At 37.8% G+C, this 13,200-nt stretch overlaps 1 protein-coding gene and 1 non-coding gene across 2 annotated transcripts; both read left to right on the top strand.

The window, feature by feature from the left end:
* Positions 1 to 440: 440 nt before the first annotated feature.
* Positions 441 to 9,519, top strand: ranbp1 (RAN binding protein 1). Its single transcript, XM_041787697.1, has 6 exons — positions 441 to 592; positions 2,189 to 2,322; positions 2,427 to 2,584; positions 5,023 to 5,151; positions 5,410 to 5,478; positions 8,319 to 9,519. Exons 1-6 carry the CDS (start codon positions 578 to 580, stop codon positions 8,465 to 8,467), a joined length of 654 nt encoding a protein of 217 aa, XP_041643631.1. The 5' UTR covers positions 441 to 577; the 3' UTR covers positions 8,468 to 9,519.
* Positions 7,307 to 7,434, top strand: LOC121510553. Its single transcript, XR_005991958.1, has one exon. It is a non-coding gene; the product is annotated as a small nucleolar RNA SNORA77 (small nucleolar RNA).
* Positions 9,520 to 13,200: the final 3,681 nt, after the last annotated feature.

Below are 13,200 nucleotides of genomic sequence, written 5' to 3'. Positions count from 1 at the left end.
TTAAGTCATTTTCAGAGTTATAACTGAAACACAGACAATGTATAGGCTAAAATAACTGGTTGTTATATTAAATAATTAGCATACGTAGAACCGTTAGGGGCTACAAATAGAGATTGGGAGGTATAAAATAATTTTTCTAAAGTGTCCAAAAGGTAATAGTGCATTGATTTCAAGGAGTGTTTGTATCTATGTGGGCATTGTATGAAATGATAAAAAGACAGGGCAGAGTAGCAGAATAATTAAGGCTTAATCAGCAGAAATAGGCTAGTAAGGGAGCCGTTACTGCATGGTGGGCTGAATGAAAGAAAAAAAGCACTTTCACGTTTTATTCTTTAGTGTCTTCATACATTTAAAAGTAAACAGTAGTCCATTCTTGCGGATTAAATAAAGACACAATCCCATGGGTCCCTGACAGTAGGTGGTGCGCGCGCTGCCACAATGTGGGCGCGCCAATACGTAGGAAATTCGGCGCGCGAAAGCTGCAGCAGGAAGTGAGAGTGGCTGAAGGGTAACGGCGCACAGACTGGGATTTGAATTCATCAAACTACTTTCATAATCTACAAACATCTTCATTACAATGGCAGACCCAAAGGTGAGATCGTTCATTTAAGGATGCCTGCTTTGTCGTAGTCGATTTAAAATCGGAATTTTGTGACAAATATCTGTTTTAGAAGTCATAATCCGTCAAAGTTTGTGGAGGAAGCTGCGAGCCAGAAATGCCAACAATGATGTTGACTTAAGTGATGCAAGAAAATCTGAGTGGCATGTTAGAAATGCTTCAGACTTTTATGAACGCTTTGGATATGTCTGACATATATAGAAATGGTAGCCGTGTCCTGTGTAAAAATATAAATCCTGAAAGTTAAGGCTGATAACCCTGGAGTACTGTGAAGTGTGCTGACAGCCAGCATGTTAGCGTAGGTATTATACTGTCATCAGCCCATTTATATAATGGTAGTCGTTATGATTAAACGTAGCTGTTGTGAATTACTTATATAGGGTACATTGCAGTCTGTGAGTGACCGGCTCACTGAAGACAAAGGGTGTAAGGATAACAGGGATCATTGTCTTTGTCTGCCACAGCACTATCGCTGCTAGCAAGTTAGCCAACGGAAATGTTAGCCTCCGAAACAGGGCGCTGGAGTTACCGACTGCGCGTTTTCTGGCAAATAAAAACAACACGATAGAATTGAGTTGGCTACCAATAGTCCTTACTTAAAGCCACCTTAAACCACGCGAAATTTCCACTGGTTTGAGTCGGCGACAAGCCACGATGTTAAAAAAAAAAAAAGCAAAAGGTTAGCTTTGGGTTAGCATGCTAACCAAGGGCCTAGTTAACTAGCTAGGTGAATTCACAATAAGTTGTTTCGGGTAGACCAAAGTTTTGATACTTTTTCAGAACACAAATCGAGGAAATGCAACTGCGTCAACATACATCTTGTAGTATGACCGCCTCATCTTTTGAGATAATGCCCATTTTCAATTGTATATTCATGAATTTCGTCATTTAATCGGTAGTAGCAGTTATGCAGCTTTTGGCTAACTAAAGGCGCAAAGACTTTAACTATGAGAAACTGCTAACAAGCTATGCTGCTAATCAAGAGCCAGCACGGTTGACAAGCTAAAAGTAGGTTTATCATCCTTGTAAATATAGCTATGGATACAATCTGGCACTTTTATGTGTCGATGTTCATCAATGCATTGTCCCTTATAATAAATAAATTAAGAAATGTCCAACATGTAGACATTTTTGCCCCCTAAATGAGGCTGCACATTGCTAAGTTAATCACATACAACTCTTGACTTTATTTAATACATTCTTTTGTGAATAAGATGCTTGTCTTTGGTATCAGTGAGTTATTTTGGCAGAAAATGTTGTCCTGACATATTATTGTGTACATTTTGTCTAGCACACATTCATTTGAGAGGTTTAGCCCCAAATAGAATTAAAGATGCTTGACTCAGCAACAACCATTTACCAGAGGCTTTGTGAGTTCCCTCCACAAAAGCTTTACTTAACCAATGAGCTCTTAAATCCCTCTATTCAAGCATTAATGCCCTGTTGTTCAGGTGTCAGAAGTCACTTTGTCACATTGAGTTTAAATACATGACACAGATCACTTCTTCGTGCCAGAATCTGAAAAGTTCTTTTTCTTGGAGTAAACTCATCTAATATTTTTCCTTTTAGGACCAGGAAGATCATGAAAGTACTGCAGATAACGCAGAAGAATCCAATCATGATCCTCACTATGAGCCCATCGTTTCCCTCCCTGAGCAGGATGTGAAAACATTAGAAGAAGATGAGGAGGAACTCTTTAAAATGTGAGTTGTATTGCTAACAGGTGTAATGGTCAACCAGTAAGCCAGAACATCGGCATTACATCGTGTGATGCCCTCATTTAATCCTGTATGCCACTGTTTTCCAGGCGGGCTAAACTTTATCGTTTTGCCTCTGAGAACGACCCACCAGAATGGAAGGAGAGAGGAACAGGTGACATAAAGCTGCTGAAACACAAAGAGAAGGGCACAATCCGTGTCTTGATGAGGAGAGATCGAACCTTGAAGATTTGTGCCAATCATCATAGTGAGTCATGTTGAAATACCAAAGTCAGTCTTTATTTGAGAACATAATAATAGGGGAAACCAACCTAGATGTGAAAAAAATGATAAAAATAAAATATTTAACAAAAGGTAGGGACACACATTCAATTTTTGCCGGCATCTACAAAGTAATTTTGTTGAAATGTAGTTCAGACCTAAGACTTCAGTTCTGAATAGAAACATTTTGAAATTTGAGGATGAAAAATAAAATTTCAGTTTTAAAAACACTTTCAGTTGTAAAAAATGATGATACAGAGAGAAAAAGATCTTAGCTAACATACATCTGTTGGTTCAGCCTTAGGCTGGCCACGATTCTTAAACCATGGGAGACCACAGAAATCAGAACAATTTTTCATCTGTAATCCTCTGAACGCACACCTTAGACAACTCAACCAGACTGTCAGATCACTGGAGACCACACACCTGCCAACGACCTCACGTGATCACGTGACTTTAGAACAAACAAACACGGATGTCTGTCGATACCCTCTTGCTGTCCCCCCCACAGCAGGCTGCCCTGATATGTGTTAAAGGTGCAACAAAAATCATAAAACAAGGAAAAGATTCAGGATGAAATCCTGGCTGGAATGAAGCTACAGTTTGTTTATGGTTGTGAATGCTGTACGTATGATCCGGCTGGTGACGCTACCTCATCTGCTCCCTCTTATTGGTTGTTGTGGGTAGTCTGTCAGCAACACTACGACCTAGAATCGTAAATATCAAACTTCTTTGATATTGGATAAATTTGGAATTCCCTTTTCATACTACTCTCTGATGATGTCACAGCAGTATCATGCATCCGTAACAGAAGGGTTTTTTAAAATACAGCTTAGTTTAATGATGACCACTGTGGTATAATGCAAACACAGTCAAAAATTTTTTCCTAGGTTTTTTTTTTTTTTTTCTTTAATGTAGGACCTGAAAGATCCTTTGATATTATAACTTCCCAGTGACAACTGCAACCAACAACTATTTAATAATAGATCAACAGTGTGATTATTTTTTGGATTAGACATTTGATCACGGGGGAAAACATTTCTGTGTCTGTGTTTTTATTCAGAAACTGAAAACAGATATTCAGGCAACATTTCTTGATCGTCCCTGGGCAGATGAAATAACAAAATTATGATATTCACAAGAAGCTACATTTTGAAAGGCTTTGCTACATCAGATGGCTGTAACAGACCATATACTCACAAAAAGTAAAAAATCTGCCATACAATGAGTGCTCAAGAGTTTTGATTTAGTCTACCTCACTATTAACTCGCATACTTCAGATCATATTGGTGACAATACTGATATTCTTGAAGGACTTTTATTTTTTGTGATACTTTCACAGTGTAGTAAGAATACTGGGAAGTGATAACCTTCAGTGGTTTCGGAAATTGTCATACCATACTGACCTTTGTCCCTGTGTTTAGCCAGGCCATCGTAAGCTTGTTAAAGCTCATTGTCATGTCGGCTCATCATTCCTCTGTTGCTCTTATTCGCTGACTCACACATGAGCACACACTACTGCACAGATATTTATTCACAATTGCTCAGCTTGTACTTCAGCTGATGTACAATACTGTGCAGAACTTTTAAGGCATGTTCGGACCAGAAGTCGAGGCTGAATTAAGGTGTGGGTGTGGCAAGCTGCTTGAGGTCACCATCGAGTGGGAAGGAGGATAGACACAACCCCAGTCATGCTCTGGATGTGCTTGCATATTACCAGGAACATGTGAAAATAAAATGTTAAACAATAAACAATGTAAAACAATAAACCCTATCTTTAGGGTGGAGTGAGGGGTAAAAGTGGCGAGTAAGCATGGCCTAGGATAGTGACTGGGAAGGTAGTATGAGTATCCCATGATGAAAACTAAGTGCCCTTCATGCCTAAAACTAATGCACATGGCTGTGTTTGAGACACAGTAGAGAAACATGGATTTTGAATAATCAACATAATACTAATGTTTTTATCCCATCTTATCATACAAAAAGCTTACTTTGTTTTTTTGTTTTGTTTTTTGTTTTGTTTTTTTTAACAAAGCTCTGTTTTAGCCCATGGAAAAATGGCTGTTGATTACCATTTCTCATATTTCTGATATTCATCAGGTTATGTTAAAAATGAAAGTAGCCTCTACTAAAACACCAGATTATACAGAGCTTAAATTGACCATGTGCTTTACAAAACTGATCATCTTTCTGCCCATGATGCAAACCCCTCTTTGCCATGGTTAGGAGTGCAATATTTTGAAGGATGTGATGAATTAAAAATCCCATTTGTTGAAATAATCAAATACTTTTGTATGAATTTGTTGCAGTTCTTTACCCAGTGGTCATATTTACCCAGATGAAATAAATAAATCATGAGTTCTTAGACAGTCTGTGCATACATCTATTCTCATGTTAACCTTGTCTCGATCTTGTGAACCACAGTTATACCTTCGATGGAGCTGAAGCCCAACGCTGGCAGCGACAGAGCGTGGGTGTGGAACACACTAGCAGATTATGCTGACGAAAGCCCCAAACCTGAACTCCTGGCAGTCCGCTTTTTAAATGCAGAAAGTGAGTATTTATATATCTAATCCAGTATTACATTTGAAAGATGCCCCAGGCAGTTGCCTTAATGTGGATTAGATTGTGATGACACAGAAGTGACTAGCAGCTGGAAGAATTCTATTTTCTGCATCGGAACCCAGAGCTGTTTTCTTAGTGGCTGATCTGTTTTAACCTCATTTCTCAATGCAGCATAATTGAGCTGCCTCAGTGGCATCAAACAGCACGATAATGTGAATTAACACTAACTGTATGTTCTGTTTGCAGATGCTCAGAAGTTCAGGGCAAAGTTTGATGAGTGCAAGGAGGAAGTGAGAAAACATCAGGAGGGAACAGGTATGCATTTTTGTCTATTCTGATCATTTTCCAAAGAAGCTTGGAGTGGTAATTTGTGTCGTTAAGTAACGACTACATTCATTGTGTGTAAAGGCCTCCAAATACTGCTCTTTGGATAAATTGATAACATTTTTGAATCTCAGGGAGTTTTTAATTCAGTGTGGAGCATAGACTGTATATTACGATGGACAGGGCTTCATAGCTGCACTGAAATTAAGCAAGAGTACCATTGTGATGGGTGGGAGCTGCCTAGGGTAATTGGAACGGACACTACACCCCTTCAGCTATATAAAGCACACATTGAACTCACTGAAAAAGCGTCATGACCCTCTAAAACAATACAGTCCACAATAAAACAGATTATGTCAGTTTGGAGTAGATATTCATGTTTATGGAAAGTTCTGTGTCTTTATGATCAGTTTTTTATATTATCTCTCATCTCCACTCCAATTAAGTTAAACACTGCAAGGAGACTCACTTGTCATTGGAAGTCAAGTATGATTTTATATCCTGCCTTTTTTTTGTCTAACATAAAATGACATGATGAATACTTGGACATCATTATGACATGCATTTTAACTGAATAGAACTTTCCAGTTTAAAGTAGTAATCATGTGAACTCATGACTTTCAGCCAACTGCATTTGTAGATGTGGTCATTGCCAAAGAAGAGTCCTTGCGAATAACCCTCAATATTAGGGCTGGGTAATTAATCACAATTTAGACTAAAGGGCAATATGGCCTGCTGCAATTTTCAGATCGCTAAAGTTTAATTTCTTTAACTTGAAATGTGTCAAAATACCTGTTTTATAAATAATTTTTTTGCAGTGGCAGAGATTTTATGCCCATTATGCAAACATTCAACTGTCAATTTTTTTAATGGTTAATAGAAATCTTCCTTTTCATGTCTATGTATGTTTTTCTTAATCAGAATGGGTGACATAAAAATGATAATGCTCTTAAAGCAAATGACATTACATTTGCAATATGAGCAAAAATACCCCAGCTGCGATCAGTTGGTGGCCAACTTCATCTCCCCCACCCCAGCTGCCTCCTTTATAGCTTAAAGCTTGTTGCACTCCCATTTTCAGATTCATGCTGCTATGGATTAATTTCTTCTGAAATTATTTCATTGTTTTCAATACACATGGTCTTATTTATGGAATTTTTATTGCTTGAAAATACATAAGATTAACCTAAAAACAATTGCAAATTAAATCGCAATATGGGTGGGGATATCGCAATTAGATTATTTTTGCAAGTTGTTCAGCCCTACTCAGTATATATCACAGCATTACAATGTTCTCATCTGGTATGTTTTTAATAAAAAAAACTATTACAAAAAGACATGGGCATGATTGACTGGTCACCACTCTGCACAGTAACTTTTAGAACTGCAACACCAATTTTATTATCATTCTTTTTCTTTTTTTTCTACATCAATATCTAAAGTAGATTTGTCTATCCCAGCTAGTTTAAGGGATGTGTTAGTCTCCGTGCAGTGATGATGACACATCATAAAGATGTGGAGGATTGTGGACTTGGTTCACACCATCACACCACTACTAGCACATGTGCACACTGCATCATTATCTATTTCTTATACTTTTTGTAGGGTGTGCACAGCCAATGCTGGGGACTTGTAGATGTATTTATATCTCTATCTAGCCTTAACATTGAGGGGTCAGGGTTTGCGACCTATACTACAGCCAGTCAGCAGGAAAAGCTCTGAACGTTCTGGCTTCACTCTCAGGCAACTGTTGTTCTGCCTAGCTTAACATGGTGTCTATGCTCCAGAGTTAGATGTCATTGTAAAAGAACTTGTGTATGCAGACACACTCTGTTCTTTGCTGCTCTCTCCAGTTTGGGACTTTTTCTGTCTGCTACATGAACATGCAGAATGTAACACTTACTGGCTTGTGAAAAGGCTGGTGCTACTATGTTCTGCTACAGTAAACAAAGTTTTTACAGAGGTGTGAACACTGTGATACTGTGGTCATATTATATAACAATGTTCACGTAAAATCACAAATGAGATATGCTGGCAGTGTGGATAGATGGTAAATTTAGACCCATGGTAAAAAAAAAACAAAAAAAGGAGTTTTCTTAGAAGAAGACTGAGGCCTGTTTCCACCTTACATCAACATCCTACTGCATATTCATAAACCAAGTAGTCTTGATGCTAGGTCTAAACTCACCTTAGTGCATGCCATCAACAATTTGATAGCCAATAGCTCAGACGGGGTCTGGAACATAATCAGCAGTGGTGAGGTTTATTTACATCCGTCCAGCCCTTTTTTTTCCCCCGTCCAGCCCTGCAGGTCACTTGTCTTGGGTTGTGAAGTCATTTCAGTTTGGCTCAAACTCCACAAGAGCTGTTCTCAAGATTGTTTCCTTTGAAAGCATGATTATGACAGAGTGAGGGAGAAAAGCTGTCAAAAGAGCCTCTTGGCTCATGGCCAAGTATCCCAGCATGCTTTGTGCTGTGAAGCAGCTGGCATTACAAGTGAAAAGCAATGAGCTAAGAGGGTCTAGTTGCCTCTCTAACAGCTTTTCCTCCGTGCTGTCATAAACATGCATCTAAAGGAAATGTTGATGAACTACTTTGTAAATAAACCCCATGGGTTGCTGGGTAGATTGAAATGATAGCTTAGTTCCTGACAAGTATTCATTGCAGGTTATCAACGGGGCAATAGTTAAAGCGAATACTAAACCTATGTGTTAGTGTTGCCATCTTGCCAGAGCCACTGTAGGTGTTCATCCAAGGTGTAACCAGTGTGTTAATTTTGCTGTAACTTCTGTGGCTGATAATTGATGTAACGTTTTACTCCTTTACTCCAGGCAACACTGATAGCGCAAACAAAGTGGCTGAGAAGCTGGAGGAACTCTGTGTCAAAGACAAGGCCTCAGAAGAAAAGAAAGAGGACACAAAGGAGACTGAGAAGAAAGAAGATGAGAAAAAGGAGGTGAAGGCAGATGAGAAGAATTGAGAACCAAGAACTTGCTTTGCTGATCTTCAATTTATCAGTTTTTCCTCTTTTTCTACAATAGACTCTAAACGAACTGAATTTGGACACTTGCATATTATTAGGTTTTTTTTATTATCTGTTTTGCCTCAAGATCACAAGTCCTTGATGCCACTGGGGAGGAATCAATACAAGATAGTGAATTTATCAAATAAAGCTTTTTCCATCCCACCCCTCCCTCTCTGCACCATGGAACACCACACTTTCCATCATTGTCATTAACAGATCGATGTTAACTTTGACAAACTGTGAACAGAGGCTTGTGATAGTGATAATTCCCACATTGGGGTAACTTTTTGTTTTGTTATTCTGAAGCAGAGTTTGTTTGTAGGGGGAGAGGATAATGTAGCCTGCTTGTCAGCAGCACTGGGTCAGGGACCAGGCATTAGTGAGGTGCGTGTTCACTCTAAAATACCATTATGCACCCTGTCCACTGTCCATGCTTCCACTGATTGAAACAGCAAGCAAGGTGGCAAACTTTCAGTGGATGCCTTGTAGAAATAGTTCCTTGGTTTCTCCTTTTTTTGGTTCCGTAGGGAGCTGACTGGAGGAGGGATCCACTCCAAACAGTTGAGGGCCATCAGAATCATGCTGCACATGGCAGTCTCCACTGATAGCTGGCTGATAGGAGATCAGATGCACTTAGCTAAGCATTTCTTTTTCTTTTATTTTAAATATCTGAAATCATTGAGTCCAAAGTTAACGGTTCAGCAGAGTTTGAAGCAGCTACGCTGTGACTTGAGTTCCTCATCAGGAGATAAAGTTTCTTTACACCCTAACATTCCCAGACTTAAAGCATGTAGAGTATATGTAACAGAGTGTGCCCTATCTGATCTGTGTGCTCACCACCCTATCCTTTTCTTTCCACTAATTGAGTTCTTAACCTTGCCTCTAAAGCGCATCTAAGTGCCAGTGCATCTGTAAATACATGTATATGGATGAAATGTTACTTTTCATTTGCACTCAAATGATTTGAAATGTTTCCTCCACCTTCGAATAAAAGCTGTCAAAGACCATATGTTTGCGTTCATGTAAAAATCACTTGATTCTGGGACAGCTTATTGTGGAATGTGCTCTTCCTGAATAGTAATGCTTAAAAAATCAAGTTTGGACAAGTTAAAATAATATGTTGTATGGAAAGTGTAATATGAAGGTGGGATTAAATTTCAAAGTGGGACAGGTCAGTCAGATTCTGGGTGCCCATACCCACTGGAGAAATTCAGTTCCTTTATTGACTGAATGTGCTATACAAGCATGGGTTCACAAATGGGTTCCTATGGTCATCAACTGATGAAGAGATGTCTGGGTAAGTCATTGCTGCCCCCTAGCTTTTTGGCGGTTTGGAGTCTTGAACCCTACACTCTGACTCCCATCTGGTCCTTTCTGACTGGAAAGCTACCCAACTCCCTTAACCTCAGCTAAAGCCCGAATAAAAGTTTGGTTTTTACTGGTCTACATGTGTACAAAACGTAACAGCTTCATATAATGTAAACACGATACTATGCTAAAATTTGACAAATTTTACTGGTATTCCTTGTTAGGATCTTCAGTACTTGTACCCCAGAGCACAGCTAGTCTTCCTAGCCATTTCAAATATACATATAATAAAACCTAATCAGGTACTTCAGTACACAATCAAATTTAGGAAAGGGGATAAAAATGATACTACAAAAATCAGGAAAATTCAAAATGTATTGTAAACTTTACAGTTATCTCTTTAACCAAATTTCAACCATAAAACCCAAATAAAGCAGTGGTTACAAGTGTTAAAAAGCAGATAATTTTACAACCTTGAAAATCACAAGTCATTTAACACATCTTTTATTTAGTGGGCATGCCACTAAAGCCTGCACATACTCATATTTCCATGCCAATTATTGGGCAGATTCCTCCTTTCCGACCTATTTTGCAATGGCTTGATTATCTTCAGGCTTAAGTAGCCTGTCAATTCATCTTAGTTATATCACTTTTTATTGTACAATTTTCTTACAGATGATTAATTAATTTTGTAACATTGTCCATGTTTCCATACAAAGATAAATACATTTGCAATATACACATATGCATCATATATACGGCAAAAAAAAAAAAGAAAAAAATTACATTACATACTATTGGTATTTCCTGTATAGTTATGAACATATGTTACATTTAGCTCTATTCTAATATTAACATATATTGTGGTTCAATATTACTTGTACATTATTTTGTTCCACCCCCCTTTTTCACCCTTATTCAGTAACCCTCCACCATTAAACAAGCTCAGAAAAATGGTAATAATATTACTGACAACAGTAGTAGTTCACCTCAAAAATAACATTAAACAACACACACACACACACAAAAATTAGTAATAATAAAATAAAATAAAATAACAACAATAATAATAATAGAAAAAAAATAATAATAATAAATAAGTAATGTAGGGTATATGTCAGTTTTTTGTCTCCTGTATTACAGGTGACCATAACTCTTCAAATTTCTTCAATTTAAACTGCAATCTAGCCGTCATTCTTTCCATGTCCATCACTTCATTAACCCTTTCCCACCAGTAATCCACACTGGGAGGCTGTGGTTTTAGCCAGGAAACAGTTATAGTTTTTTTTGCTATTGTACTCAGAATTAAAATAATTTTCCTATTTTTTAATGATATAGATTTTGGTATAATGCCTAGTAAGAATAATTGTAAATCCAAATTCAATTTCTCCTTACAAATATCTTCAATCTTACTTTTTACATTGTCCCAGTCTGTCAATTCATCTTAATCCTGGCACACACTAAAATCTTACTTGAGCTTTTTCACGAGACTGGGTTAAAATCAGAAGTACTTTTTTTATTGATCAGTTCCAGTTAGAAGTATCATTAGATAAGGCACTCAACTGCAGGAAAACGGCTCTTTTTGATCTTATTTTCTTCCACACAATTGGCTATTTTTCACCTTTCTGATCTAAAAAATTCCAAGTTTTGGTTCATAGAACTAAACAGCTTGTAAGGTAGAAAAATTAAGAGTTTTTTTCTTTGAAATTATGGCTCTTTAAACATGAAATTTTTTTCATTTATTATTATTTTTTAAATTAACAATCCTTGATTTTTTAGATTAGCCCTTATACAGCATTGTATTAATAGATAGTTTTTACATAGATCTTTTAGCAAGCACCCATTCAATAAGTAGGTCAATAATGTTTGGATTTTGTCAATGAAAACAAGATTGATGTTTAATTTTCCAGGGTTCTTGGGGGGGGGGGGGGGGGCTAAGTAAAAAAAAAAAACATTAAAAATGTTGGGAATACCTGCCCTAACAGATTCAAAGTCTCCACTCTCAAAACTCCAGATCTAGAGTAAACAAGCTAAGTGTGGTTAGCCACTAGCTACCTGTTGCATCCATTACAGTAGCAGTTTAGGTCTGATATTTGGGTCTTTGCTGACTTTGCTCAGAAGAGGGCAATTGTCACGATTATCTTGTAGTGTGTGCCACTCTGAAGTTTTCCTGTTGTGTTTGATGCATTAAGAGTGATCTTCCCCTCTTCAATCTGCTCAAGAGCTGCTCTGACTGGATCAGCTTTGGTGTTGTGTGGGGGAGTTACAGAGTGACAAGTAATCAGGAAGCAAGCTAAGCAGAGGAGGAAGCACAACAAACACAGCCATGGTGATGATAGTAAACCTGAAGCATAAAGTTAGATGGATGTTTGAAATGGAGGACAGACTTTAAATTTGTGGCAACACAAGTGTTACTATAAAAATTGCTGTAAAAAAACGCCACAATGCAATTGACTAGGGAGGGGGCTTGAATGAAATTGCTACTGCAGTGGATGGAGCAGCTAACAGCTAGTCACATTTAGCTTGTTTTCTCTAAATTTGCTTTTGATCATGCAAGATTTGGAGATTTTAGAGAGGAGACTGGTTGCTGGTTAATGAATCATTAAGTGTGTTATGGTCTTTGTTGGTCATCTCATTGGACACCATACACTTTATCAACAAAAATGTTTAATACTTCACAAGTCACCATGTGTGGGGTCTCTCACCTTGAAAACAAGTTAGATTTATAAAATCTTTCATTGTGCGACAGGCTTAAGTATCTGACTCAAACAGCGGTGACTTGGAGAATGAAGTCAATGTCAGTGTTGTCTGCATGAGAAAAAATCACTCACATTCGCTCAAAGAGTTGGAAACCTTTTATTTACTCTTCTCAGGTCAATGGGAAATAATTCCTCTTCACAAAAATAGGAACGCATGTACATTTATAGTATATTCTATGTTTTTTCATACATATTGGATCTTCTATGAGAGTTTCAGAAAACAAAATCAGCTCATGGCTGATTGAACAGATTCATTGCTGACTGTCAGGAATGATCCCTGACCTGCAGTGATGTCCATCCCTAAAAAAGAACATTGGACTATAATGGCAGTCATCTTAAAGAGGAATGACATCGATAGATTTGACGTGTGGTCAAACTGGGGTCTTAAAGTTGTGAAAGACTGGGGTATTTTCAGGCAACTCAGCAGCTAAAGGTCTGCTCACATGTCTCAGGATTTTCAGGTTAGTTGCACCATTAATGCTGCTACACATCAGTTTCTTAATATGCAGCCCTTTATACCACAGTGTCACAACAGAGACCTTTGTAAAGAATTCAGAAATACACAGCGGTATCATTACATTATCTGTAACCTCATATTTCTGTGTTCATGCTAAGGCAGCT

This window comes from Cheilinus undulatus, linkage group 5 (assembly GCF_018320785.1).
Source record: "Cheilinus undulatus linkage group 5, ASM1832078v1, whole genome shotgun sequence".
NCBI classification, from domain to species: domain Eukaryota; kingdom Metazoa; phylum Chordata; class Actinopteri; order Labriformes; family Labridae; genus Cheilinus; species Cheilinus undulatus.
This window is presented reverse-complemented; position numbering and strand designations above follow the sequence as displayed.

What these genes read in the sequence shown, in the direction of transcription:
- ranbp1 (XM_041787697.1), top strand. An exon ending in GATTTGTGCCAATCATCATA is followed by an intron (nt 2,585 to 5,022) that starts GTGAGTCATGTT and finishes TGTGAACCACAG; the next exon opens with TTATACCTTCGATGGAGCTG. An exon ending in AAAACATCAGGAGGGAACAG is followed by an intron (nt 5,479 to 8,318) that starts GTATGCATTTTT and finishes CCTTTACTCCAG; the next exon opens with GCAACACTGATAGCGCAAAC.